The sequence below is a fragment of the Gallus gallus genome, chromosome Z (genome assembly GCF_016699485.2).
Source record: "Gallus gallus isolate bGalGal1 chromosome Z, bGalGal1.mat.broiler.GRCg7b, whole genome shotgun sequence".
NCBI lineage: Eukaryota > Metazoa > Chordata > Aves > Galliformes > Phasianidae > Gallus > Gallus gallus.
In genome coordinates, this window is record NC_052572.1 from 72,117,638 (window position 1) to 72,144,399 (window position 26,762).

Below are 26,762 nucleotides of genomic sequence, written 5' to 3' on the forward strand. Positions count from 1 at the left end.
GAGCTATCTTCCAACTGAGCTATTCTATTCTGTACTACTCAAATGCTAGCATATCTTTCCTAGTTGAAATAGCAAGTATTTTCTTGAGAATGACAGAATTATTATTTCTTAATACAAATGTGCTTTAACTTACCTTGGCCTTTTCTGATGTTCGTTTTCCACCAAATCCTCCAGCTCCAACAAAAAATAAAGAGAACTGGTTATAGCACACTAGATCCTTTCCGCAATAGGTATTCACTGAAAAACAAGAAAAGAGAATGGCTGTATACTGTACATTTTTTTTCATGTAATTATCATGCATTGGTACAAGAAAATAGTTTAGATTTAAATATGACAAAGCTCACTTTAACAAGTTAAGGAAAAGACAGTGGTTACACTTTCATACTGCATTATTGTGAATCACTTCTTGGCTAGCAAAAACTGATCAGCTGTTTTGAATATTATCTTGAATTTTATCTATATGGAAGCAGTAAAATTTAAAAATGAGCTATCAAAATGCTGATGACATTTAAGGTGTTAAAAATGCAGTGCTGCAATTAGTATTTATTTCAGCATTTCACACAGCATTAGCAATTTATTTAATAGGATAGTCTTGAGCTATAAAATATGAGTTATTAAAAGCTATTAAAAATTCCTAGTGTGTAAATTATGCTAGCAACTCACACAATATGTAATACCAGCCTACACTGAATGGTGCATTAAAAGAGCTCCTGAGCAAGTTTTACTTTAAGGCCACTCATTCCTGAAGCTAAACATCTCACACTGAATCATTAAAACTCAGGTCCCTATTTCCAGTTCATGCATACTCCACTCCCTCACACTTTAGACTGAAATTTACTGTATTGACAATAATGCCCACTTTCATTTCTGTAAGGAATTTGAATTCCACCACCATTCTGTTCACAAAAAGAACTCAAGCCCAGGGTGGATGGGGCCCTAGGCTGTTTGATCTGATGAGTGGCAACCCTGCCCACAGCAAGGGGTTGGAACTGGACAGGCATTAAGGTCCCTTCCATCCTAAGCCATTCTATGATTCCAAGTTAGGCAAATAAGGAAGTGCAACACAACAGGGAGGAACAGGAACATCTTTATAAAATTTTTATCAGTAGACTTAGAAAATAAAAACTTAAGAGTGATTAGAGAGTCACTGACTATTAATCTGTTCCTGCAGTGTAATTCCCCATGGGACCATGGTATATCACACCTAAAGATTTCAAAATTCAGAAAACAACCACTTAGCAACTTCCAGAAATATTCTGATCCCTTAACTTGGATACAAGAGGAAGGGAAGTTTTGGTGACACGTGTTCTGTTGTTGAAGGGCAGCAGAATTGAAAATGGCTGCCCTCAGACAGGACTATTATTAAAAAAGAACTTCGTTCAGTTTGCACAATGCATTATTCCCCTTGTAGAGGCAGAAAGCAAACCTTCTCCGCAATCTTTTTTCAAAAAACAGTGTTCTTAATCTCAATACCTTAACTGCCTAACCATTATCTACACAGCTATCAGTAATTAGCTCATTTCTCAGCTCTCATTAACATGTAAGACGGTTAAAATAAGATTTTATTATGGGAAGTCTGCCAGTTACTGTTACACCTAATTAAATACCGAGCCTGTGAAATTTTAGTAAACCTCCTCAGAAAATTATGAACTTTCTTACCATCTATAAGCAAGACTGCTCCAGAACCCTTGTCAAGTAGATCAGCAATAGTTGAAACTGACCTTAATTCACCTGTAAGAGAATAAGAACATATACACATTTTAGAATCATAAGGTTTTGCTTCAAGAATGCTTACAGGTCACTAGTTAATATCAGATTATAGAATCACAGAAATTTGAAGAGAATCTTATGACTCCATATGAGTAATAGACCCACATATACTACATTTTCTTAATAATTAGCTTGTTTCTTTTCAGGCTACTGAAATTAAAAAAATAAACAAACAAATAAATTAAAAAAACCCCAACAAATGAAGAAGTAAAAACCAGCTTTTACTATTTCAAACATTAGGCATGAGTTTTCTGTGTATACCATAGAAACATAACACCAGAGCTCTACAACATGCAGTTTCTTATTCCCTTCAATAGCACAACAGTTTGCCTTTCCTCTCCCCCACTTCTCTTGTAATTAGAATATTTAAAAATAAAAATAAAAAAAATTGAAACACAGCTTCCCTCTACTTTTAACACAACTACAAGAAAAATTGACATGATGACAAGCAAATCAGCAACACAAAAGGACTGACCTGAGGTTGGTAATGGTTTATACAGTTCCAGGTACTGCTCACCATGCAGCATCTACGTAGAGAGGGGCAACGGTACAATAAAAACATGCTCTGTACTCTGTTGCTCCCCATTCCCCCCAGTCCTTGATGGCAAGGAAATCAATATTTTAGAATGTCATGAATTGTGTGGTGTTTTGTTTTGTGTCTGTTTGTTTTTTATCCCCAGCTTCATGTCCAACAGCAAGCATTTTCGAAATTATATTTAAGCTTTTTTTAGTACCATCTTATGAAGAGTCAGCTCACATAAGTGATGTAAATTAGTAATTTCTTATGATGAGTAAATACAAACCACTATATTTTCCTTTTCTAAAACAGACAGAACTTACTAGTATTACAGATGTGCTAATTAAAGTTTATTTATAGTTACAGAAAGAACAAACAAAATTTGACACTTAGCTCTTCCATACCTTTGCAAGATCCATATCTAGTCCCGGAATAGAAGGAACACCATCAAACATTGAAGTCTGAGCTGGAATGACTCCAAAGGTGGGTAAACAGCAGAATTCCTCACTTCCTTCGAAGAGAAATTTCAGGTGATCTGGATCCTTAGTTGACATTCCCACACCAAGAGCATACAGAATAGGCTCCAAGTGAGTATATTTATACACCTTAGTAGTCAACTCCCGGCCAACAAGGCTTGTCTGAAAATCAGAAATCAGTGTAAAATAAAACTTCATAATACCTAGTAATGCACTTGCACTCTTTCTATAATTCTCATATCAAGAAAAATCCACATTTGAGCATTTTCTTAAAAGTATAGTACGAGCAAAAGATGCTGTAATGTATTATTATTTTTGTTGCAGTACAAACAACCCTACCATAAGGCACTGTATCTTACTGCAAGCATTTTACTTTGTTACTTCATGTGGCTCTGCACCCAGCAACGTACAATGTACAAGGGCACTTTTTTTTTTTTTTAAAGACAGTCAATGAAATAGTTAGTACTAATAAAATTGAAAAGAGGAAAAAAATAGCTGTACTTTAAAAAGGAGACGGAGTAAAAATTCACTGCTTAGTGCATGTCCTCTGCCTCCAGCTTCCTCAGAGGGAGAGGAGCAGCAGGTACCGATCTTTGTTCTCTGGTGACAGTGACAGGATGTGAGAAAGCAGCACAGAGCTGCATCAGGGGATTGTCCGGTTGGGTGTTAGGAAAAGGTCCTTCACGAGAGGGTGGTGGGCATGGAACAGGCTCTCTACGGCAGTCAGTGGTCATGGCCCCACGCTGCCAGAGTTTAAGTGTTCAGACAGCACTCACAGACATAGTGTTTTAATGCTAGGTGGTCCCATGTAGGCCAACAGTTCTACTCAACGATCCTTGAGGGTCTCTTCCAACTTGGGATATTTGGTGATTCTTATCTGAACCACACCTAACTAAAATGCTTACAGAATTTACAAGCATTTGCATTCTACATTATTCAGTCTATTTAGCCTCAATTTTCCCGATCAATGATAAGAACAGTGAAGAGTGGAATCCACTAAAATTTCTTATTCTGCTCCTTCACATCTTTCATTCTGCAGTTAGTAAGCTAGAATAGAAGCTAATCACTAACAAGTGTTCATGCCCAAGGTTTTCAGCTAGGTTTAAGCATGTCTGGTAGACAGAAGTACTCACTGTGTCAACTGCTGAAGAGACCACTGATCTAGAATTTGTGGAATTCATAGATATACTCCCTTGTGACTCTATCTGACTTAGCGCATCATTCAATACACTTATAGATTCTAGAGAAAGGAATTCAAAAAAAAAACAAAACACATTTGAAATCATACATAAATGAGATACTCTGATCATACATGCAACAAACATGCCAGCAAATAAGATATAGCATCTCAGTTCATTTTTAAACCCAATACACACCTGCAAATTGACTACAGTGCTGTTTTCTACAGACATTTACATAATAGCTGATAGTAAATGGTGTCTACACACATGTAGTGGTTTTAATCTCAGAGAGCAGCTGAGCAACACGCAGCTACTTGGTTCACTCCCTGTCTCAGAAGAAAGTGAGAGCTCATGTGTTGAGATAAGGACAGGTTACTAGGTAGAGCAAGAGCTACTTACGCAAGCAAAGTGAAATGAGATTTATTCACTATCTCCCATCAGCAAGCAGATACTCAGCCATTTTCAGGAAAGCAGGGTTCATCATGTGAAATGGCAAACACTATCACTTCAGGCATCACCCCTGCCCTCCCCACCCACATTGTTCTCTACCTCCATCTTGTACTGCTAAGTATGACATGCCTTTAGCCAGTTTAGGTCAGCTGTCCTGGTTCTGTCCCTCCCAGCTTTTCATGCATCTGCAGCCCCTCACTTGTAGGGTAGCATGAGAAGCAGAAAAGTCTCTGTGCCAGGAAAGAACTAAAAACTGAAATATTGGTGTGTTATCACCACTGTTTTCATCGCAAATAGTGATGGTGGATGAGGGAAAGGCTGTGGGTACAGTTTACCTAGTCTGTAGTTAAGCCTTGGACTCTGTCTCCCTGTGTATTTTCCTGGAGAAGTCCATGGCTTGAACAAGCATAGCCTTTGCTGGGTAAAAAAGTGGCTGGAGGTCTGGGCCCAGAGAGTGGTGGTGAATGGAGGTAAATCCAGCTGGCGACTAGACACAAGTGATGTGCATCAGGAGTCAGTACTGGATACTGTTTAGTATCTTTATTGATGACCTGGATGAGGGGATTGAGTGCACCCTTACTAAGTTCACAGATGACATCAAGTTGGGTGGAAGTGTTGATTTGTCTGAGGGTAGGAAGGCCCAACAGAGGGATCTGTACAGGCTGGATTGACAGACTGAGGTCAATGGGTGAAGTTCAACAAGACCACGTGTCAGTTCCTGCACTTTGGTCCCAGTAACCCCACGTCTGCAGAGCGGCTGGAAAGGTACGTGGAAGAGAAGGATATGGGAGTGTTAGTTGACAGCCAGCTGAACATGTGCCAACTGTTTGTTCAGATAGCCAAGAAGACCAATTGGATCTTAGCTTGTATCAGAAACAGTGCAGTCAGCAGGAGCAAGGAGGTGATCGTCTCTCTGCACTCAGTGCTGGTGAGCGCACCTTTAGTACTGTGTTCAGATTCAAGCCCCTTACTATAAGAAAGACATCCAGGCCCTGAAGCATGTTTGAGGGTGATAAAGCTGGTGAAGAGTTGGGAACACAAGTCTTACGAAGAGTGGCTGAGAGAGCTGGGATTGTTTAGTCTGGGGAAGAGAAGGCTCAGAGAAGCCTTCACGGCTCTCTGCAACTACCTGAAAGGAGTCTGTAGTGAGGTGGATGTTGGCCACATTTTCCAGGTAGCTAGCGATACAGTTGGACTAGATGATCTTAGTGGTTCTATTCAACCTTAATGATTCTATAAGATAGAACTTTGCCAGTCAAAAACCCCTCTACCTTACTTTTGTCTTCCAGAGACTGCAAGAGTAACATGAAACTGAAGTGACTCAACGTATTAATTCATTTCAGTTTTCACTGGAATTCTGTTGCTTGGTGTAACAAGCTGGACTAGTACCTACAGCACTAGATTTACAGTGAAATTCTAGCAGTTGATCAGATATCAGTCCTTTGTGTGAGGCAGAGTTAAACCTTAAAAGCTATAGCGAATTAAACTTTTGCAATAAGAAGTACAAAGGTTGTGATTAGGTACATTGTTATGAGCTAATACCTGGCCAGAAATGGAAGATTACAAATGCACTGACAAGTAAGGTTTTTACACAAGTACAAACTTGACTTTTCAGTAATCTTCAAACTGTCCTGATGAACGTTCATTTTGAGCACTGAAGTAAAATAGGAATAAAGGAATTACAGAGCGGTATACTTTCTATGTGTTTTAAATTAAGCTGCTCTGTACTACAGAACAGCCTTTTAAATGTGTCAGCTGGTGAGGATACTCAAGCACCTAGACAGCCTATAAAAAAATAAAAAAAACACACGTAATATATAAGAGCATTCTAAAGACCTCCAAGATGCTAGATTTAGCTAAAATGGCTCATCTCTTCACAACAGTGGTAAAAACTGAGGCAGTGAGAGAAAAAAAAATTGCCTCGTAAGAGCGGCAGAGAATTCAACATACAAAATTCATCGTTTTCCTAAAAAACAACCACAACTACTAATTTGTGCAACACACACTGCACTATACTGTACATAGCATACAATCTGCAACACAAGTTATCTTTCACCTGTCACACAGCAGAGTTTAAACTTGGCCTCTGCATAACAGAAAGAAACTGACCAACACTAGCAGAAAGAGCCAACACACCAGTGTGCTATCTTTTGCGCAACTGTTACCTACTACAGGTGACCACACATTCAGAAGCTTCTGTATCGTATCTAATACAGCTTTCTACTTATGCATTGGAGTCCCAGATCTCTAAGAGCCAACTGCAAATGAGTCTGATCAATAATCTTCTAGCACAAGCTAAGCCAAGTCATGTTATTTTGCAACTGTTGCTGCCTGAGAGCAATAGTTTATTACACACAGCTGCTTACAATGGCTTGTCTGACATAAAAGAAGGTGAAAAGTCACTGTAACTTAGTTCAATGTCCCAACCCCACAGACATGACTATGCTCTGCTTACTTTCTTGAATGACTTCTGAGCTTGCTCTGAATTGGCAAAATAAGCTAGAAATATGATTTTAGTTTAATTGTTGGTAAGATAACATCATCATCCAAATCAGGAAAAAGCTCTGTCATAAGACACTGCAGATTCACTGTTGCCTTAGAGGCAGTGACATTTTCACTATATATAGTCACATTTCAATATTGGTAATGTGGCAGAATCAGCAAAACAGATTCTTCCATTTCTTTGTCTTCCTAACGGTTAAATTCTCATACAGCTTGAAGTATAGAACTGTAAGCATGATCTAGCTAAATAACAAATGAGTGTTGGATAGACAGTGTTCTAAGATGCATTACATATTACTTACGGAGTCCTTAATTTATTTATTTAAGAGGAAGGCTTTCCCTTATGCTTTATATTTAAAAAATTATAAAATTAATCAAAATATTTTGTTATTATGGTCATTACAGATGCGGGAGAAATTATTTTTCAAACACAAAATGCTCCTAGTTTTTATAATCCACAAGGAATTAAGATTCAAATAGATATTAGTAACATGCCCAAATTTGAACCAAGATTAGCATCTCTTACTGCTAGATTTTTCTAGTACGTTATAGGCAAATACTTTCTCTAGTTAGCATTTTCTTTATCATGGTACATAATGGTTAGTATGATTGCTCTTCCCAGCATCAAATTACTTAATTAACTCTTCTGAGAGAGCTTTTAACTTGCATATATTAGGTACTGTAACTTATCATTTTTAAAGCAAGTACTCTAATTAGTTTCTCATATTTAACAGTTCAGTGCCTTCAAACAATAAAATTGAAATACTGACAGTATGAAGAACTTTTAATAAAGAACTGAAAACTAAAGTCTATTTAGACAAACTCCTCATGATTTTGCTCAACCCTTCTGCTAAGTCTTGTATCTAGCTTTAATTCTACATATAATTCATCCTTGCAGTACTTCCAGCTTGATGTGACTAAAATGACAACGCTATACTTCAGTCTAAGCTCTTAACAAAACAGAGGCTAATACATGAAGACACACTAACAAAACTTACTATTTCCTAACTGCAGAAACCTTCTGTGTTGTACTTATATCTACTTTAGAAGTCCAAAGTCTTGTCCCATTTTTCTTCCATACTGCAACAAGAAGCACATGTGCTTAAGCTGAAGTAACTTTCAGAACAAATTCCCAACTACAACTGTTTCTCAAATTTTTTTTGGCTTGCAAATAATAAAATTAATGAAGTACACAGGACAAGTTGGTGAACAGATCAGAGCTATAAAGCTGAAATGACATTTTCATGAATATCATTCCATAGCAGGAGAGCTAACATTTATAAACTTCGCACACACTTGGAAATGGGATATCTGCAGTGGAACAGGGGATAACAGCGAAAAAAGTATGGTGACACAGAACCACTGTATGACTTATTATATCCCTCCACCATGGGATATAATTCCCTCACCAGACATGAGGGAAAGGACAAATTCTGTTGTTCTAGTTTTAGACAGCTAAAAACACATCCTTGGAGTTTTGTTAAAACCCCTAGCAGGCTTTGAGACCAACAGTTTAAGCATCTACTGAGCTTTCTAGAAATCTAAGTATGTCGGACGTTCAACAGGCATTGTACAGAGGATGCCCTTCTCCCTTCTCCCCTAGACATGTGCACAGTGGCATTTCCTAATTTAACAAATACTCAGTTCTTGGCCTAAATAAACACAGGCATAATAATTAAGCAATCACAATTTAACTCATATTAACAAAATACGGACGTAACATCTTGAGAATCAAAAATAAACCATCCAAACTAAATTTACACAGACAGATAAGGCAACAAAGACACAGTTTGGAATTTGAAAGCAAAGTATAGTAACAAAAAAAGAACAGGGTCATTTTGGCATAAAACAGAGACAGTAACAGGAAGGAAAATAATGAAAGTAGCAGAAAGGATACAAAGCATTGGAAGACACTGATAATGGGGCTGATGCTGTTCAGGAACTGGAGTCAACATGACAAACTTCTTCACTGTTTATACCACTGCTTATACCAACCAGAGAGCTTTTTGGTATGGAAAAGCGTACCAGAAACAAAGACTCCAGAACTGAAAAGAATGTGTGACCTCTCAGTTTCACTGCTTCCTACCTGTATTTGTGTCCAATCAAATAACACATTACCTCTAATCTGGCTGTAATACATAAAATAGCAGTAACATCACATACATAGAAAACTAGCTCAATTATACAAGCAAGAACACAAAAGCTTCCTTTATAATATCTTATTCCACTGAAACAGCAAATGATTAATATTACACATTTACAAGAGACTTCATCGGTTTTGTAGACTATGTAGATGCATGTAAAAAAGTATTCACTTCAAAGTTTGCTTGCTCCAACTATTGAGATTATTAGAATTTCCTTTACCTTGGATACTTCTTGGTTTGCTGGCATTATTAAAGTCACAGACCTTCTCCCACTTGTCTCTCACTGCCTCAGGAGTCATTGGCTGATCCTTTCCTCTGACAATAGCACCCAAGGATCGCTCCCAGCGCACTAATTAGAAGAGTAGAAATGGGAGACATTGGTAAGACAGCTAAAGCTGGCTGTCATGGTATAAAGCAAAAAGTCATTTAGTTTCTTTAAGTACTCTTCCTCTAGAGCACTACTTTAATGAGAGGACACTCCTGTCTAACTTTACAATGTAACTTGAACCTGGAATAAAAAGACTCACCGGTTTTCATTAATATTTAGAAAAGTAATAGCAGTGATCTTAAATGTTATTAAAGCCAACAACGGACTGCCTGTTCGAAATATTACATCAGTTTTAGAACTCTGTCCAGTGAAACCTTGCTAGTGCACATCTACATTGTTTTCTGACACGATTTTTTGAAATGATTGGCTAGTTAGGAATTTTCTGAAAGCCTTGTAAAACTATACAGAAAATGCGAAAGTCATCTGTTATATATGAAAATCGTTAATACCAATAGCCAATAACAGTCCCTGCAGCCATATTTTAATACTGCCATTTGAGATAAGTTGTTAAGGCTAATGTGAAATCATTTCTGGGAAGATACAGATTCATTGGATCACTCTCTTAACCAAGGGTTAAAAGTTATTTAGGTATATTTAATTACCGCTCACCAGCTTGAAGTATTTCAGAACACTTTCTTAAATTAGCAGTTTCCCCCATGTATCATGTAATTTTTAACTTCTACCTAAAATAAGCAGTTCCCTCAGAATGCTAACAAAAAATAAAATTGTTTAAAGCAGAGACTTGCTGCAGAAGTTTGTACACATTTGTTGGCAAATCAAAAACAAAACCAGTCTTGCAACAAAAGCTACTTACATTTTCCAATCCATCCTGCTCCCACCTGTCAAAAGAAAAAAAATAAGAAATTTGAAAATCATCAGCTTATCACATCACTATACAAATTTTTTATAATGTAGGGAAACCAAAGTATTCCTCAGAACAAACTGAATATAATAAAAAATTCTGAACTACCATTAATTGCATTTAGCAGTTTAAACAACGGAATGTCAGCAATATAAAATGTAAAGAACAAGATAACAGTTTCCATTCAATTTAAGAGCTAGCAGTTTGATGGTAGTACTTACGATGTAGTCCATAACTAATTCATCCTTCCTGCCAATTGATTTGTATGGTTGAATGATTTATAAAAAATACAAACTTTGTTGTGAAGGGGCTGCTTTACAATCTTTTCAGACAAGATTACAATAAGAATTTTAGCAATCCATCAGTAATAATGTGGGTACTCTCCAGAATTTGACAAGGTTGCTACGGACATACGTATCATGAACAGCACCTCTTGTTGTTCTCTCTGTGTTTAGTATTTATCATCTTACTTGACAATTTATTTTAGCAAAGAGGTTATGACTGTAGAAGCAAGTGACTGATTTTCAGAGGGCAAGGTGGTAGGAGGGAGGAGGATAAAAAAAGAAAAAAGAAAATGAAATATTACCTCAAAGAGACTGCCATTCTCCATACAGGTCTCATGGCAAAGCCAAAGAACTAAGGGAGCAACATACTCTGGTTTGAACGCATCAATGAGATCTAAAACAAATTGGAGAAAGGGAGATCATTAAATGGAACTACTGTATGATTTCACCAAATTGTCCTTACTTAACACATTCTGATGAATGGCAGAGACAAAGCAAGTTTAATCAACAGTATTCTGTCATAAGAAGAAAGGACAAAACTAAACACCTGAAGATTCACTGTAAAATCCTTCAACACAAACAACAGAGTGTATGTCTCCAAACCAAACCATGGTGGTTCTGAGCCAGACAGATAAAAGACATTTAAATGCTGGGAGCACTAATCCCCAGACTGCAAAGCCAGAAATCTTCCTAAATTTCCAGTTGACTAGCAATCTGAAACAAGGACAAGTCAGCCAGACATAAACCTGACAGAAATGTACCTGAGCAATTTCAATTTCTTCTTCATTTATAACTTACAAATAGTGAGAATGCTTGCAACTGCTATTTGAGAAATATTCCATTTCAAAATCACAAAATCTCTCAGTGAGATATAGGGAATTGCCAATTCTACTGATTTTACATATCAACTTATTTTTTATTTTTTATCTTCATTTACATGGTCATCTAGCACAAAAGAAAACAATCTGAAAATGGAGAAATCGCTGAAGACCAAAACTGGCTGTCCAGGCAACTTTAACCACATATTCAGCCCACTTCCTGAAAATGAGGAGTTGGAAAAGTCTGGCATTACCCACGCTTCTATAACAACATGATGAAGTGACACAAGTTCAGTTTTGTGAGTTCCACACAGGTAACAGGAAGCACAACTGCATTTAAAATAGAGGTTTTTAAATATATCTCAAATGCTGTAGTTTTTGCTCAAGTATGGTACACCACACAAAGTCAAAAAAGTTGGCAGTAGAGTGCCATCACTAATGCTATTGATCTACTATTAAATAAATTAAGAAACAGCTGATAGTTTGTTGGGATTCAAAAAAAAAAAAAAGAAAACTACATTTACAGTCACAGCATTAACAAAATTGAGTGGACCAAACTACATGGACAACCGCTGCTACACTACAACACAGCTGTTTGCAGACATCTAAGGATAGATAACAAGGAAGTATTACGATCATAAAGTTAATTTTACAGGACATGCAAAAATATTTTGAAGGGAGACAGCCAGGTATGGAATTAGTGATCAGAACTTTAAGTATCTTACAGTGAGACCTAATAACTTCAGTCTGCTTTAAAAAAAGATTAGGAGTTGGATTTATTACTCTCTGTAAAAACTTTCAGGAAATTTATCTGCTGAACACTTCTTTAAGCTTCAAGAGCTCATGGCTACAAGCTTAACAATTCAACGTCTCTCTAAGTGGCATCTGGAGCCTATAGAGACATCAGATTTTCTGATCACTTGTACTACTTAGATCTAAGGCAGGATACTTCGCACAGAACTTAATCAGTGAAATAAAATCATGTATTCAATATATGCAAAATACATACAATATACAATACAATATATACATACGTACAAACTCTTTTTGTTATGTTATGTTTGAAAAACTTAATCATTTTCCTGGCTGTGAAGTGTCTACAACTAGGTAAAAGAACCAGAGGGGTGAAATAAGCTGACAAGACAACATTCTGGGAGCAATTTCTTTTTAGAGAGTTTTTTTTTTTTTCATCAAGTTCTTTTTGCTTCTCCAGTCATTTCCGAAATACATAGACAGTCTGTTTATACTAAATTCACATTTTACACACAGCTGTCTCCCACAACATACTCTATTAGTAACTTCTCAGGTGCAGTGTTTTGTTAAAACCTGTTCAAGCATTCAAAGTTGAGCAATACAGAAAAATGTATTAGGCAACTCAGTTCATTATCACTAATGCTGATCATGAAACAAAGGGGTACACGTGTGACACGTTGTGCAAAACATAGTATCTGTAAATCACAGAATTGGAAGTGCACACAGGCTATGCACACATGTGACTCCACAACTAATAAAATAAATGTTTCCACTATTTAATAAAGTCCTGAAAGAGAATACAACTAAAAAGCCTTGAAACATGGAATTGTTTTTTGTGAATTAGTAGGCTGACTGTTCAAAAACAACAAGAAATTAATTAGCAATTTCCTAAGTGCGAGGGATTTGCTTTTTCTAGTAAGAAAGTTAGTCATGCTTCAATCCGCTGAAAAATGTCTAAACAAATACACCTTAAATAATTCACCTTGTGGCATGACAGTCTGGGTCAGTCTGGATCCAGCAGTAGGTGCAATGGTGTTGCAGTGGATGTTATACTTTCGGCCTTCAATTGCAATCGTGTTTGACAGACCCAAAAGGCCAAGTTTTGCAGCACTGTAGTTGGCTTGACCAAAGTTTCCATATATTCCAGCAGCTGAAGAAGTCATAATTATTCTTAGGGGAAGAGAAAAAGAAATTACATTATTTCATGTTATTTAATTCTTGACAGCAAAAGGAAAGTGTGGAAATAAGAATCAAAATGTAATTTTTTTTTTGCCAGAAAACAAGGTGCTTTTTTAATGTGTGACTGATGGAGAACATTGGACAAACCTTGAGTTATCAAAGCAGAAAACAACTAATAAAGTCATGAGCCTTTTTGAGTTGTATTATGAAACTAGAATATATGCCCTCTTACAATATATTATGATGTAGAAAGAGGTATTTTTCTTCTCTGCTCTAACTGTATTTCAAATTATGATATCAATAACAATTGGCTTTAGTGGTCAGGACAAATTATTTCATTGAAAGTGCCTTTGCTTTAATATACACTTGGTAATACATGAAGAAACATTATTACAGAATAGAAAATTTCAAAGAAGCCTAATGTCTATTAACTACCTAAAAGAGGAGGACGACAACGTCTTGTCTTTTGCTGTCCCTTAACATTACTGTGGAGATGACCAAACCGCTCACAAGACATTTCTAAAACAGCTGCAGTTTATGCAAGGATTCCCCCAATAGTAATGGCTCTTATTTTATTACGTTGGCCCATGATGTCAGAGGTGGATGTGGGTGACATGGAAGTAGAGGCTGAAACTTCCCACTAATATTCCATTACATGCTGTTGCCATGCAACCAATGGCAGCAGAGGGGCACTCTGACACAATGGCATCTGACATGGAAATGCGTGTGAAGCAAAAATGTGTCCCTGTGGAAAAAACAGCACCCACTGACATTCACTTATGCTCTCTGAATATTTATGCACGCCAACCAGTGACTGTCAGTAAAGTGAGGTGGTGGGTGGTGCATTTCAGCATTGGTGATAGCAGGTCTTCTGCTGGTGCAGGCTTTTATGAGCACTGCATACAGACTCTTATTCATTGCTGGCAAAAATGCTCAGCTAACAGTAGTGACTACATTGAAAAATAGTGTTTTGTAGCTAAGAATATGCCCTATTAAGTAGTGTTACTGCGCTCCTTGCTTTTGTTGTCATTATCACAGAAATAAATAGGAGGCCTTACTTTCAGAGCGACCTACATAGCTGTTTTGAGGCAAGAATTTTCTCAAAAAACGTATCTTTTCAAAAAACAGAACGCAAAAGCAAAGTGTTTACATCTTCACCTTTAAAAGAAGGCTTATCAGAATCGGTTCTACATTACTGTAAACACACTGTATATCTGAGATCAAGTCATTTGCCTCACTGGCAACAACCCATTGTTTTTAATCTAAATAGAGGTTACAAGTACTAACTTTACAAGTATTAACTCAGTATTACCAAGATGAAAAAAGCTACAAAATCTATACAAAATAGGCATTTTGCAGATGGCACAAGGAAGACTAAAACTTAAATCTGGCAAGGGAGGTCAAGGGCAACAAGTGGACAGTTGGACTGGATGATCTTGTATGATTCTAAAAAAGCCTTCTCTAAGTATATTAACAGCAAAAGGAAGACTTTTAGGAATGAGAAAAAGGGAAAATGCAGGCCTGCTGCTGAATGAAGTAGGTGCTCAAGTAACTGAGCACACTGAGAAGGTGAAGTTACTGAATGCCTTCTTTGCTTCAGCCTTTACTGCTGAGAATCCCAGACCCTGGAAGAGAGAGAGTCTGGAAAAAGGGAGACATCCCCTTCGTCAAAGAGAATCTGGTCAGAGACCGTCTAGGCAAATTTGATGCACACAAATCCACAGGCCCCAACAGGTACACCCGTAAGTGCTGACAAAGGTGGCAGAAGTCATTTCCAAGACATCCTGTCATCCTTGAAAAGTCACAGAGAATAGAAGAAGTTCCTGAAGATCGGAGAAAAGCCAATGCCACTCCAGCCTTTAGAAAGGGCAAGAGGGACGAAGTAGGAAACTACATGCCAGTCAGCCTTATCTCCATCCTTGGGAATCTGACAGAACTGATTGTTCTGAACGTCATCTCCAAGCAAGTGGAAGAAAAGAGTAGAAGGGCCTCCCAGAATTGCAGTAACATGCACCTAATACATATTTCTAATGAGTTCCAATGAAATGAAATGATATTTGTACAACCCTACATGGAAACTGTAAACATAGCAGTGAGGGGAGCAGAAAGGAAAGCTCTTTCCTACTGGAACAGATTTTGTTTCATCTCAGTGACAGTGAAAGAAAAGGATGCAAAAAATCCTTTACATTCATGGCATGCATCAGCGCACTACTTCTTAGTGGGAAATAAATAAATAAATAAATAAATAAAGTCTTACCTGCCAAATTTCTGATTTTTCATATGATTCCATGCAGCTCGAGTGACCAGGAATGATCCCCTCAAATGAATCCTATGAATTATATCTAGGAACAAATTAATGACCATGTAATAAGCCTATAATTTCATCTGTATATTTGAAATACATAACTTGATTTTATTTCATGACAAAGCAGCACTCTCTTCTCAAACTGTGTGTAGTATAATCTGAGCATATGCTGACCGTGCCTTGCTTTCCTCCTTTTACAAGCCAAACACAAGGCAGCAGAACACAAGTAACTTATTACTAAACTTTCAATGCAAACATAATCGTTTGATCTAGCACAGACAGACTTTCCCCTCCTGCCTCCCTCCATGTCTAAGTGGAGGATGACGTACCTTCCATCATCAACATATTATGTATTGTAGTAGGCGTCAATTGAAACACTGAAAGCAACAATTATGTACATTTCAAAGTTTATCAACTCACCCCAGTCTTCATCGCTTATCCGAACAAATGAACGGTCTCTTAGAATTCTAGAAAACATCATTAGGAGAACAGAAATGAAAAATGAAACAGTGCTTATTCAAAAGTGACATGCCACAGTCATACAGACAGTATCTTCAGGTTCACTTACCCAGCATTGTTTATAACAATATCTGCAAAAAAAGAAAATATAACTAAATGAGTGCACTGACAAATTATAAGCTTACTTTCATCATTCTCCGATTCAAAAAAAAAAACAACCACCCAAACGACCACATATAGAAGAGTTCAAAACTGCACACATCATGTCCTATTCTATAGCACCTTCTTCTAGTTAAGAAAACAATAATTAAGACAAAATACTCGAGTACTGGCAAGTATCAACAGAACAACAAAACAGCTTTACAGAGGAAAAGCTGAGAAGTCCTGACGAATTGGGAATACACTTCCTACAGGATGCAGCTATCCTCCTCAGTTTTACAGCTTACTTGATATTCCACAGTACTCCAGATATCACAGTTTGTACTACCATCTTTGTCACAGTAATCTCAAATGAAAGGTAAAAGCACCACAGAGTTGCACAGCCACTAAGACAACCTGGATCAAAAGCAACTTTTGATCAAGTATTTAATTTTGCTCTTGGCTTTGTTCATATATAAATTTTAGCCATTTAAGAATGGGCTAAAATTACATAAACGTCACAGGTAAGCAGTGGCAATCACATGCAAAACAGGATCTTTATTTGCTAAACAAAATACTTCAATACTTTTAATTTCTCTTGGAGCATTTTGATCTTCACATAGGCAAAGGAGCTTCCAATAGGTAACAGAGCCTCTGATACTTCAGCTCAACCTTTTATTCAGTGTTATGCAGCTAGTTACAATAATTGGTAGGCGATGTACTTTGAGACAGAAACTATTAGCAATTACTTAAATACAAAAACTCTGCAGGGCAGGAAAGCATGAGTTTTAAAACTCCTACACTGAGTTTTAAAATTGTGCAAACAGTATCGAAAACAGAGAAAAGATCTCCATTCAGATTCAAAGCAGCAAGCCTCTACAGTCTAAGGAGATCAAGAGCTTTCGAGTTCTTCTGATGTCAAGCTGTACTTCTTACACTTGTTAACTGCAGTGCTTATAATGGTTCTGCACTCACAAACAAGTTAAGACAAGAATTATGCGACTGTACCTATCCTCCCAAAAGCCTCAAGTGCTGACTTCACAAGCTTTTCACCATCTTCCACTGAATCTGTAAGGAAAAAAAAAAAAAGTAAATTTAAGTAATGAGCTACATGCACTGCATGTCCAGAAAACTAATTCCATGGATCTCAGAAGATAAATTGCATAAAACCCCAATATAAAATACATCTAGCCATCACTTGCACATGGCCTAAAGCATACTCTGCTCAGTAAGTCTTAATGATGAAGTCTTTGACATTGCAAGACAAACAAGCCAGACAAGTAAGAACTATCCGTACCCACTCTGCCTCTGACAACTGTGGGTAGATAGGTTTTCAGTGACCCAATGTTGAGACAGCACATAAGAAAAAAAGGTATTGTTAAAAGAATATTAATTAGAAAAATGTTTATGCACTTGCTTTTAGCACCTCTGCCAACTTGCTCCAGCTTACAGCCTACCTGTTTCATTCATATGGTATTGGTAAGCTTGAAGCAGTCCTTTATTAAGTAGTGTGAACCCTTCTTTTAAGATGTCCACCATGCCTGCCTATAGACCACTAAACTAGTCTGGAAAAACAACATACCATAATTGGGTACTGCTTTCCCTCCATTTGCTCTGATTTCACTGACAACTTTGTCAGCAGCTGAAGAGCTCTTGCCATATCCCTTGAAGTCACCTCCAAGATCATTCACTGTGTAAAAAGAAAATATTGATTTTTGATTGTTGATGGTCTCTGCTTATCTCATTAACACAATTGAAGTTCTAAGAGGTGTTAATAAAATCTGCTGCTATGGATTCTACAGAGAATTTCAGATTAGTAGAGAAGAGCAGGTCACATTATACTGGCTCACAGAGAAAATAAAGTAGTACAATATACACTATATTATCTTCTTAAAATAACACATGAAACAACTTTTCTTTTTTCTTTCCACCACACACACAGCTTACTTGCTTTGTCCAGGCTACCCCTCTGCATTGTTGTATTTCAAAAACAAAGATTGAGATAGCATACCAATTACAGGCAGTTAATTCAGGTCTGTCGTCAAACTGCCATAGCTACTGAATGAACTGTAAAAAAAAAAAACTGGGAAGACTGTGCGCCTGTTTAACACAGTAGGTGAAGCATTACTGGCAATCTTCATGATAGAACAGGTGAAGGAGCCTGAACAAAAGGAGAAGAGCCTGCCCTGGGACTTCAGATCCTGGTTCTGCAGGGACAGGAGGGCCACGTGACACAGCCAGCTGCTCTGTTTACTCTTGCAACAGGTCTGATAAGAAACTGTAATACAAAAAGAACTGACTACAGATTAATATGCAACATCAGTCCTTGGTCGTAGTGAACTTCAGCTTTGTGCCTTCCACTTTTGCAAACCCCTCAAGCAGCCAGCTGCAGTGAAATTTGCTTTTTGCTGGTCTTGGTGCTCAACAACAACTGTAAATCTGCTGTATATTCACAAAATAAAATAAATTTCCACTGTTCCTCTTTCCCCTCCTTTTTATATTCTACATTTGCAGAGGAACATAGCTTGCAGGGCATGTAACAAAATCATTCTCCATTACTCAAACCAAAAAGGCCTCATCTAGAATCCTGAATTAAATTTCATGCACAGCACTTCAGAGATAGATGGAAACACTGGAGAAAATCCAAATGTGTGAAAAAGAATGCCAAATCCTAGAAGAAATGAGTCACAGAAAGGGTCAAGGAAGGAAAATGCACAGCCTGAAGCAGAAAGAATGAATACAGAATGTGCTGATATGCTCAAGTACGTTACAAATCTGATGAAAAAAGAGAAAGGAAGCAAAACCTCCAAACTGAACATATCAATATCTAATATTTGGAACTTGCAGCCAGCAGAACTCAGATGAGGCATTAAGAAAATCAGTTCTAAGTGCAGCATTACAATAGGCAAGGCAGGCAGACCATTTAGTCCTCAACATCAAAGGTCTTTAATTTAAAGAAAATTAAAGAAAAATCAGTGAGGATCAGGAGTGGGAATTGTACCACACCCTGTGTAAGAAGAGTGGATAATTTTGTGCTAAATGTTTATACATAGCTGTTCAGTTAGTCTTTGAAAGGCACTATAACTCTCCTTCACTTCAAAAGTAAATTTCTGAGAACAGCTTAATTAATCACTTGTGGAAATTTGCCAAGTCAGGAAAGTACCTGGGGCTGAGTGCAGGCACTAACAGAACTGAAGCCATAATGAGTATATGAGAAAGAAGAAAGCTATTCTGAGCTTTGGAAATGATAAAATAACTCTGAAAGTGTAATAGAGGAAATAAAACAGCACATAAACAACTTTATCTAGACTCAACCTTAACACCTTTTAATTTTCAATTACAAAAATCCATTACAAAAGACAGACACTGAAGGAGTTGTGACAGAGTATGGTTATATCCTGAACTTCAGAGAATTCCTCTGTGAGTACACTATTAGCACAAGTAGTGCAGAAAAGCAGAAGCAGATCTGTACTGTGAAATAGCTGGTGCTGAGCACCTGACATCCCAAGTACACCCTTTTGACAAAACAAACCATTCAATGACTATCTGTAAGTTGGAGCTACAACTCAAATATTCATTTGGAGGAACTTGTGCACGCTGCTAAATTTCATCTTCCGGTTTGGTTTCCAAAGAAACTCCATTCCTCCAATTCAGTACCATCCCACAATGCAAATGAAAGAGATGTGGTCAAGAAAGATGCAAGTAATCAAACTAAAACAGCAACACAGAAAAGCATGCACGCTGCAGATACACTGAAAGGAAGAAACAGCAGGATCTGGACATAATTCAGCATGTGAGACAGAAAGCATTTCTCTCTTCATGATTACAAGTCTTTCTGAGAGGAAATATGAAAAATACAAAGCATGACAAAAAAAAAAAAAAAAGTGACAGCAAGCAACCTTAACAGTAAAGGAAAAGGGAGAATTCCACTTGGTCACACTGGTCAGTCAAACCTGGCAGCAATTCACACAACAGAAGCTGGGACCCCACTACACCTCTGTGACTGGAGCATTTGCTCATTGTTTTTGCATACCTTCTTTTCTATAATTAAAAAAAAAAAAAAAGAATTTGTTTTCATGAGAAAAGGCACAGGTCTCAGTCTCATATGTTTTGGTTGATAAATTCAGAAGTTCACAGAAGTAACTTCTCAACTCTTTGGAGTCAGAATCGTAAGAGAAAAAGAATAAGAAAAATAAATAGAGGTATGATAATAGGAGACCACTCCTTTACAAGTTGAAGTGAGGTTCAATTTACAGATAGAAACAACAGCCTTCCCTTACAGTTAATTCGTATCATGCTGATTTAGCTATTGTGCAATAAGGACATGAACTAAAGCAGTACTAGCTGTTGTCAGGCAATATAATAGATTCTCTTTCAGATCATTCTGGAAAGTCAGAACAGTACTAACTACAATCAACATTACTAAACATTTTGACTATTTAGTGACCTAATTCATGCTAAATGAGAACTTGTGACAAAGTATTCAAGTTTCCAGTAAACAAGGTAGATATCAAAAGTTTTTTTTTTTTTTTTAATTTAATCATGAAAGTAAGTATAGTCAATTTTTATGAAAGTATGTAGACTGAGATTGGAATGTTCATTTAAAAGCTGAAAAAAACATCCAGCAAATTCTTGCCCACATTCAACAAGCTGTTCAAGCATTTAATCTTGAACTCATCAACAGTATCTGTACAAACTCACTCACAGGCAGTGAAATGGCAGAGGCCAACTGCCCAAGAACATAATAGCCTTTAGAATCAGCTTCTGACAGGGCATTTGGCAGAGCTGAAGAAGGTGAAACACCATAAGCACAAAACCCTCACAGAGAGAGATCTGTTACTGTTATTATATTGATGGCTCCTGTGTAATGCTCTGCAGAAGGAAATAACATTGCCACTTCCAGCACATATATCTTACTTTCTGGAGCTACCAGTACTGCATTAAGTTCCAATGTATTTACTCTCCTGGGAGAAAGTAGCAGAAGATACATATAAATAAATAAACCTTAGAATCTAAACAGCAAAAGATAAGACAAAAAACTATCCTATGAGAAAACCTACTGTCATAAAGGGTGTGGACTGCTGAACACCAGCAGTCCATAGGAATGGACAATGGGAAAAGGTAAAGGTTAGAGTCTTGATCAAGTTAGTTACAGTAGAACTTACCAACCACTGAAGCTCCTCTTTCGGCAAAAGCAAGAGCATAAGCTCTGCCCAAACCTGGTTTAAAAAAAAAAAAACAGAAGTTATAAAAGTGTCAATTTCTCTCCTGAAGTATAATTCTAATAAAAGCTAAACAAAAACACAATGCATGTAGAAAAAAAAATGCACGAGATCAAGACAAAAATCCTGCAGGTTTTAAGTAAAATTTTATCTCCCACTGGAATTGAACTTTCACATAATGTCAAATCATAAAAGTTAATTAGCAGATAAGTTCTTGACAGACAAGATGAAAAAAAAAATTGCCAATGATTACTCTTTGTCACTGCACTCAGCAAAACCATGATGGAACACGGCCTGATGCTATCTCTTTGTTTGTGATGGAAAAATGCACTGGTAAGGCAGAAAGTTGAATGTCTTGACACAAACTCACAGAAGGGGATGTTTCAAGTTAATTAATTACATTCTAAGAGAATTCCAGAGTTAAAGTTAGCCTTTAAGATCTGAAGAACTTCACAAACCAAACTGAGACTGAAGACGTACCGACAAAACCCCTCCAAGTATCTGGGTACAAAGCAATCTCTCAGTACCACAGCTAGCCAGGTACAAATAGCTCACCTAGCCCAACAGCAGAATGTAATTTTTGCCTCACATACAAAAGCAAGTCTATTGTACTTTTGCTCTGATTTAATGCTAGGTGGGTTAAACATTAGTTATTTGTAGTGACAGATGATTTACTCACAGGGACATTATGCCCCTTTCAGTCAAAAGTTATTGAAATCCATGATGCGGGCTCTATTTCCATGCAAAAAGAAAGTTATAATCAAAAGGTTATAAAACAAAGAATAGTATGTGCCAGCGCACTCAACTGGCAAGAAAGAGCAGAGCGTTTAAAAATAAAAAATACAGGTCTCACTTTGAAACAAACTACTGATGCAGATGTTTTAGATAAATTTTCAGCTCTCATCTGTTCACTGCCATTCAAAACAACCAATGTCAACAAAAAAAGGCAATTAGCAGACTATCACAGAATCATAGCATATTCTTAACGGCTATCTATACCAACTCTCCCATAACAAATAGGGACACCTACAGCTAGCTCACAGTGCTCAGAGCCCCACCCAGCACCTTCAGCGTCTCCAAGGATGGGGCATCCACCACATCTCTGGGCAATATGCTAACTACAATGCTTTAAACTAGATAGAAACAAACCAAGAACTAACCTGACATTAATAGGGCTTCTGTTTACCTTTGCTTGGATTTAATCATCCACTTATCAAAAAACTCTTGTGAAATAAACATCCAAGGACAGTTTTCTCTGTTTACAAACCACCTACAAGCAGCTGAAGACCAGAAGTACAAAGGTCACTGTACCCATACTTACAACAAGCAATTTTTGTTCCACATGCTGCTTTCTAGAAGTTTTGCTACTGAGAAAGGTGTTTATTTGTTCTGTTTTTCTATTAGCTAAGAACTCAACCTCTACTTCAGTGACTTTTGTACACACAGAGAGGCACATCAGTATAGGTATGGTAGAAGCTGACAGGCACCACACAAAAACATGGCCTCCCTTAGCTTTTGTCAGGGTCAGCCCCTACAAGCAAAACAAATCAATCATTTATTGCTTTCCACAAGATTTTTTATGCATGGTATTTACCCAAAAGACATCACACCCAAGCCCCAAAAATAAGCATATTAAAAACAACAAAACAAACAAACAAACAAAAAAACAGGAAAACTTCACTGTATTTTCTCCTCAGAGGATAATGGAAAACTAAGAACAACTACAGATTTTGTCACTAACTCCTCAGAATTCATGAGGTTCCACGAGAAGTGCTGCATCCTGCACCTGAGGAGGAATAACCGCATGCACCACCAGTACAGGTCAGCAGCTGATGTGCTGTATATAGGAACTCTGTGAAGAAGGCCCTAGGTGCCCTGGTGGACAATGTGGTCAATCGACCATGAGACAGCAGCGTGCCCTTGTGGCCAAAAAGGCCACTGGTATCCTGAAATGCATTAAAAGAGCATGGCCAGCAGTTGAGGGAGGTGATCCTGCGCCACTACTCTGCCATGGTGAGGCCACATCTGGGGTACTGAGTCCAGCTCTGGGCTTCCTAGCTCAAGAAAGGCAGGGATATTCCAGAGTCCAGCAGAGGGCCACGAAGATGATTAAGGGTCTGCAGAACTTCTTGTGAGGAAAGGCTGAGGGAGCTGTACAGCCTGGAGTACACTCAGAGGGATCTTACCAATCCTTATAAATATCTAAAGTGCAGAAGCAGATGGGGCCAAGCTCTTTTCAGTGGTATGCAGTGACAGGACGAGGGGCAGCGTGCACAAACTGGAACACAGATAGTTCCATCTGAACATGAGGAAGAACCCCTTTAAGTGTGACAGAGCACTGGAACAGGCTGCCCAGAGAAGCTGCGGGGTGGCCTTCTCTGGAGATATTCAGGGCCCATCCAGACGCCTTCCTGGGCAACGTGCTGCAGGGAACCTGCTCTTAGTGGGGCTGGGCGTGATGATCTCCAGAAGCTCCCTCCAAAAACAAACAACACACAACAACAAACTTAAAAGCCTGGTGGAAGCAGAGCCCCAGCAGAGGCCAGGGCCCACTGGCAGCACTGGGACACCTGTGCACCCTGCTACTGCCGCTGCTCTCTCCCCACACACCTTGGATGCACCTCGGCTGACAGCCGGGTGCTACCTGTGCTGGGACACAGCAGTGAGCGAGCGCCAAGGCAAGGACTGAAGGAGGTGGCACACAGCGTGGGCACGGACTGAGATTCCCCGCTGCCTGGTATGAGACAGCTGCGGATCTGAAGGTGCCTCTAAAGAACTTCGCACATCTGCAGGGCGCACCGACGCGTTTGCTTTTGGCAGCGGCCGGCCCGCCTGCACACAGCCCTGCAGGAGGCACCGCGGTCACCTCTGCGCAGCCTTGGCACGGCCCTGCGGCCCCGCGGGATGCCGGACAGCCCCGGCCCGGCCGCGCCGCCCCCGCACCCCCCTCCAACGGGAGCACCCGTGCCTCCACCGCCGGCAGGGCACTGGCCAGGCCTCAGGCAGCGACAGCCCTGAGGGCCAACAAAGCTCCTCCACGGCATGGCACAGCACGACACAACGCAACGCGGCGTAGCATGGCATGGCGTGGCGTAGCGTAGCGTCGCTCACCTCCTCCAGCGCCGGTCACCAGCACCACCCGCCCGTCAAACCGCAGCCCCGCCGCCATCGCTGTCCGCTCGGCTCGCGGCCCCGCTCGCAGGACGCGGCGCCCAGGACGGCCCAGCGGTCAGCGACTGGGCCGGCACCGCGCAGGCGCAACCACCGCCCCCGAGCGGTAACGTCGGCTCGCGGAGCCGAGCTGTGTGGCGCTGCCTGGCGGGGCGGCCGTGTGGGAGGTGCAGCTCCGCCCGCTGTAGGTACAATGCGGCTTGAGAAATGTCGGGGCTGGGCTTGTCCGACGGGCTCTCCCGCAGGCGGAACCACAGGTGTCTCGAGGGGCCGCAGCTGGCGGGGTGTGTCTCCAGAAACACGTCTAGGCAGTGTTGGCAGGGGAGGTCTGCTCCCGAGCCGCCTATTCTCCAGGCTGAGCAGTCCCTGCTCTCTCATAGCAGAGCCTTCAGCGTCTTCGTAGCCCTCTGCTGGACTCTCTCAAGGAGGGGCACGTCTCTTTGATGCTGCACAGCACGCATAGGGGCCCAGCACTCCCAGCGTGGCCTCACTGCTGCTCACCACCACCTCCCTTCGACACAGCTCTGCCTGTCAGAGTCGTGGCATTGCTCTTCTTGTGGCAAGGGCACACTGCTGGCTTGTGTTTTACTTTGGTGTCGACCAGGACCCCAGGGTCCTTATCTATCAGGCAGTTTTCCAGATGGGTACCCCCAGTCTGTACTGGTGCCTAGAATGAAAAGTAAGCCAGTGTGTGGGCCTTTCTGAGAAAGTGCGTCTAAGAATGTGCAAAACACATACTGCAGCTGCTCCAGGAGAGACTAGAGAGCTATATGCAACAGACCCTGAGTTATGGCAGAAGGAAGGCTGGAGATGCTGCAGGCAGGGAGCAGATGTTCCCTGCAGCCCAGAACAGGCCCATGCTGGAGCAGGCTGTCCCCCTGTGGGCATCATACAGAGCAAGGTCTCCACATGTAGCCACAGAGGAGCCCACAGTGCAGCAGTGGATGTAGACTAGAGGAGGCTGCAGCCTGTGGAGAGGAGCCCACGCAGGAGCTGTGGTACTTGGGAGACTTTCAGTGGAGTGGTTTGTTCCTGGTGGGCTGTCTCACGTGGTGGGGACCTCATGCAGTAGCAAGGAAGGAGTGTGAGGAGAAAGGAGCTGCACAGGGGAACTGCTGTGAACAGACTGCAACCCCTACTGCCTGACTCATGATCAGAGTGGAGGTAAAAGAGTCAGGAGTGAAAGGGTGAGGTTGGCCCTTAGAAGAAAGGCCATGGGGATTGTTATGGTTTAACCTGGCAGGTGCTGAACACCACAGTTGTTCTCTCACTCTGTGCCTTCCCAGTGGAATGGGAGAGAGAATTGAAAAACAAACAAGCAAACAAACAAACAAAAAACCTAACTGGCAAAGTTGAACTCGTGGGTTGAGATATAACTCTTTACTGAGATAGAGGAAAGGAAAATAGTTATGACTATATACATATATAAATGTATATAACAAGTGATGCAGAAGTAATTGCTCACCACCCCCCCAACCCCAGCTAATATCCAGATAGTCCCCAAGCAGTGGAGAAGAGCAAGATGAACTCCCTCCTTCTTCAAAACTCCTTCTGCTTGATGTCATATGTTATGGAAAATCCATTTGGACAGTGTAAGCCAGCTGTCCTAATTCTGTTTCCTCCCAGCTCCATGGGCTCTTTACTGTGAATGGCTTTGGCTCTGTACAACACTGTTTCGCAGCAGCTATAAGCATAGGTGTGTTATCAACATTGTTTTTCTCCTACAGCTAAAACATTGCATCACACTGGACACTGAAGAAAACACTTCTGTCCTAGTTGAAACTGAGACAGGGATAAGATATTTTTACTTGCTTTCTTTGTTTCTCAACATCCTACTTTTTTTTTTTTTTTTTTTTAATTGAGAATTTTAATTGGAAATTGAGAATCTTCCCCTGGTCAGTTTTGCCTGAGATGAGGGATGGGGACTGGAAAGTGATCTTCCTGTCTCTGTCTTGACCCAAGCATTTACTTTGTCCCTGTCCTGTTTTGGGGGAAAGTGGTCAAGCAGTTGCTTGGGCAACCCACTGAAAAGACTTCAGCTAAGGATAGATAAACACTAAGTCTCTGAGAATCTAGACTCTCCAAGAATCACTGCTGTGAAAATATGCCAACACTGGCGAACAACTTTCAACTTCCTGTATTCTCACATCTTAAAAATTGATTGTTTTCCTTGGAGATTACAGTGATCATAATGTAGTCACAC

The 26,762-nt window shown here is 39.6% G+C and overlaps 1 protein-coding gene across 3 annotated transcripts in view; it reads right to left on the bottom strand.

Moving 5' to 3' along the window:
• HSD17B4 (hydroxysteroid 17-beta dehydrogenase 4) overlaps nt 1–24,622 on the bottom strand; it is a 55,519-nt gene extending 30,897 nt beyond the window's left edge. Inside the window, exons 1-16 of one of the 3 annotated variants that reach the window (NM_204943.2) lie at nt 24,500–24,622; nt 21,332–21,385; nt 17,749–17,856; nt 17,175–17,234; nt 16,138–16,159; nt 15,990–16,036; nt 15,522–15,606; nt 13,068–13,255; nt 10,817–10,908; nt 10,183–10,207; nt 9,261–9,389; nt 3,897–4,003; nt 2,692–2,925; nt 2,246–2,297; nt 1,660–1,731; nt 134–237 (exon numbers count right to left, since the gene is read on the bottom strand). In NM_204943.2, coding sequence (NP_990274.1) covers nt 134–237; nt 1,660–1,731; nt 2,246–2,297; nt 2,692–2,925; nt 3,897–4,003; nt 9,261–9,389; nt 10,183–10,207; nt 10,817–10,908; nt 13,068–13,255; nt 15,522–15,606; nt 15,990–16,036; nt 16,138–16,159; nt 17,175–17,234; nt 17,749–17,856; nt 21,332–21,385; nt 24,500–24,557 — 1,437 coding nt within the window. In that variant the 5' untranslated portion in view covers nt 24,558–24,622. Of the gene's footprint in view, nt 1–133; nt 238–1,659; nt 1,732–2,245; nt 2,298–2,691; nt 2,926–3,896; nt 4,004–9,260; nt 9,390–10,182; nt 10,208–10,816; nt 10,909–13,067; nt 13,256–15,521; nt 15,607–15,989; nt 16,037–16,137; nt 16,160–17,174; nt 17,235–17,748; nt 17,857–21,331; nt 21,386–21,641; nt 21,718–21,868 lie in introns of those variants that run through there. The other 2 variants (XM_040655420.2, XM_015280588.4) reach the window with 2 other exon arrangements.
• Between the last annotated feature and the right edge of the window lie 2,140 nt (nt 24,623–26,762).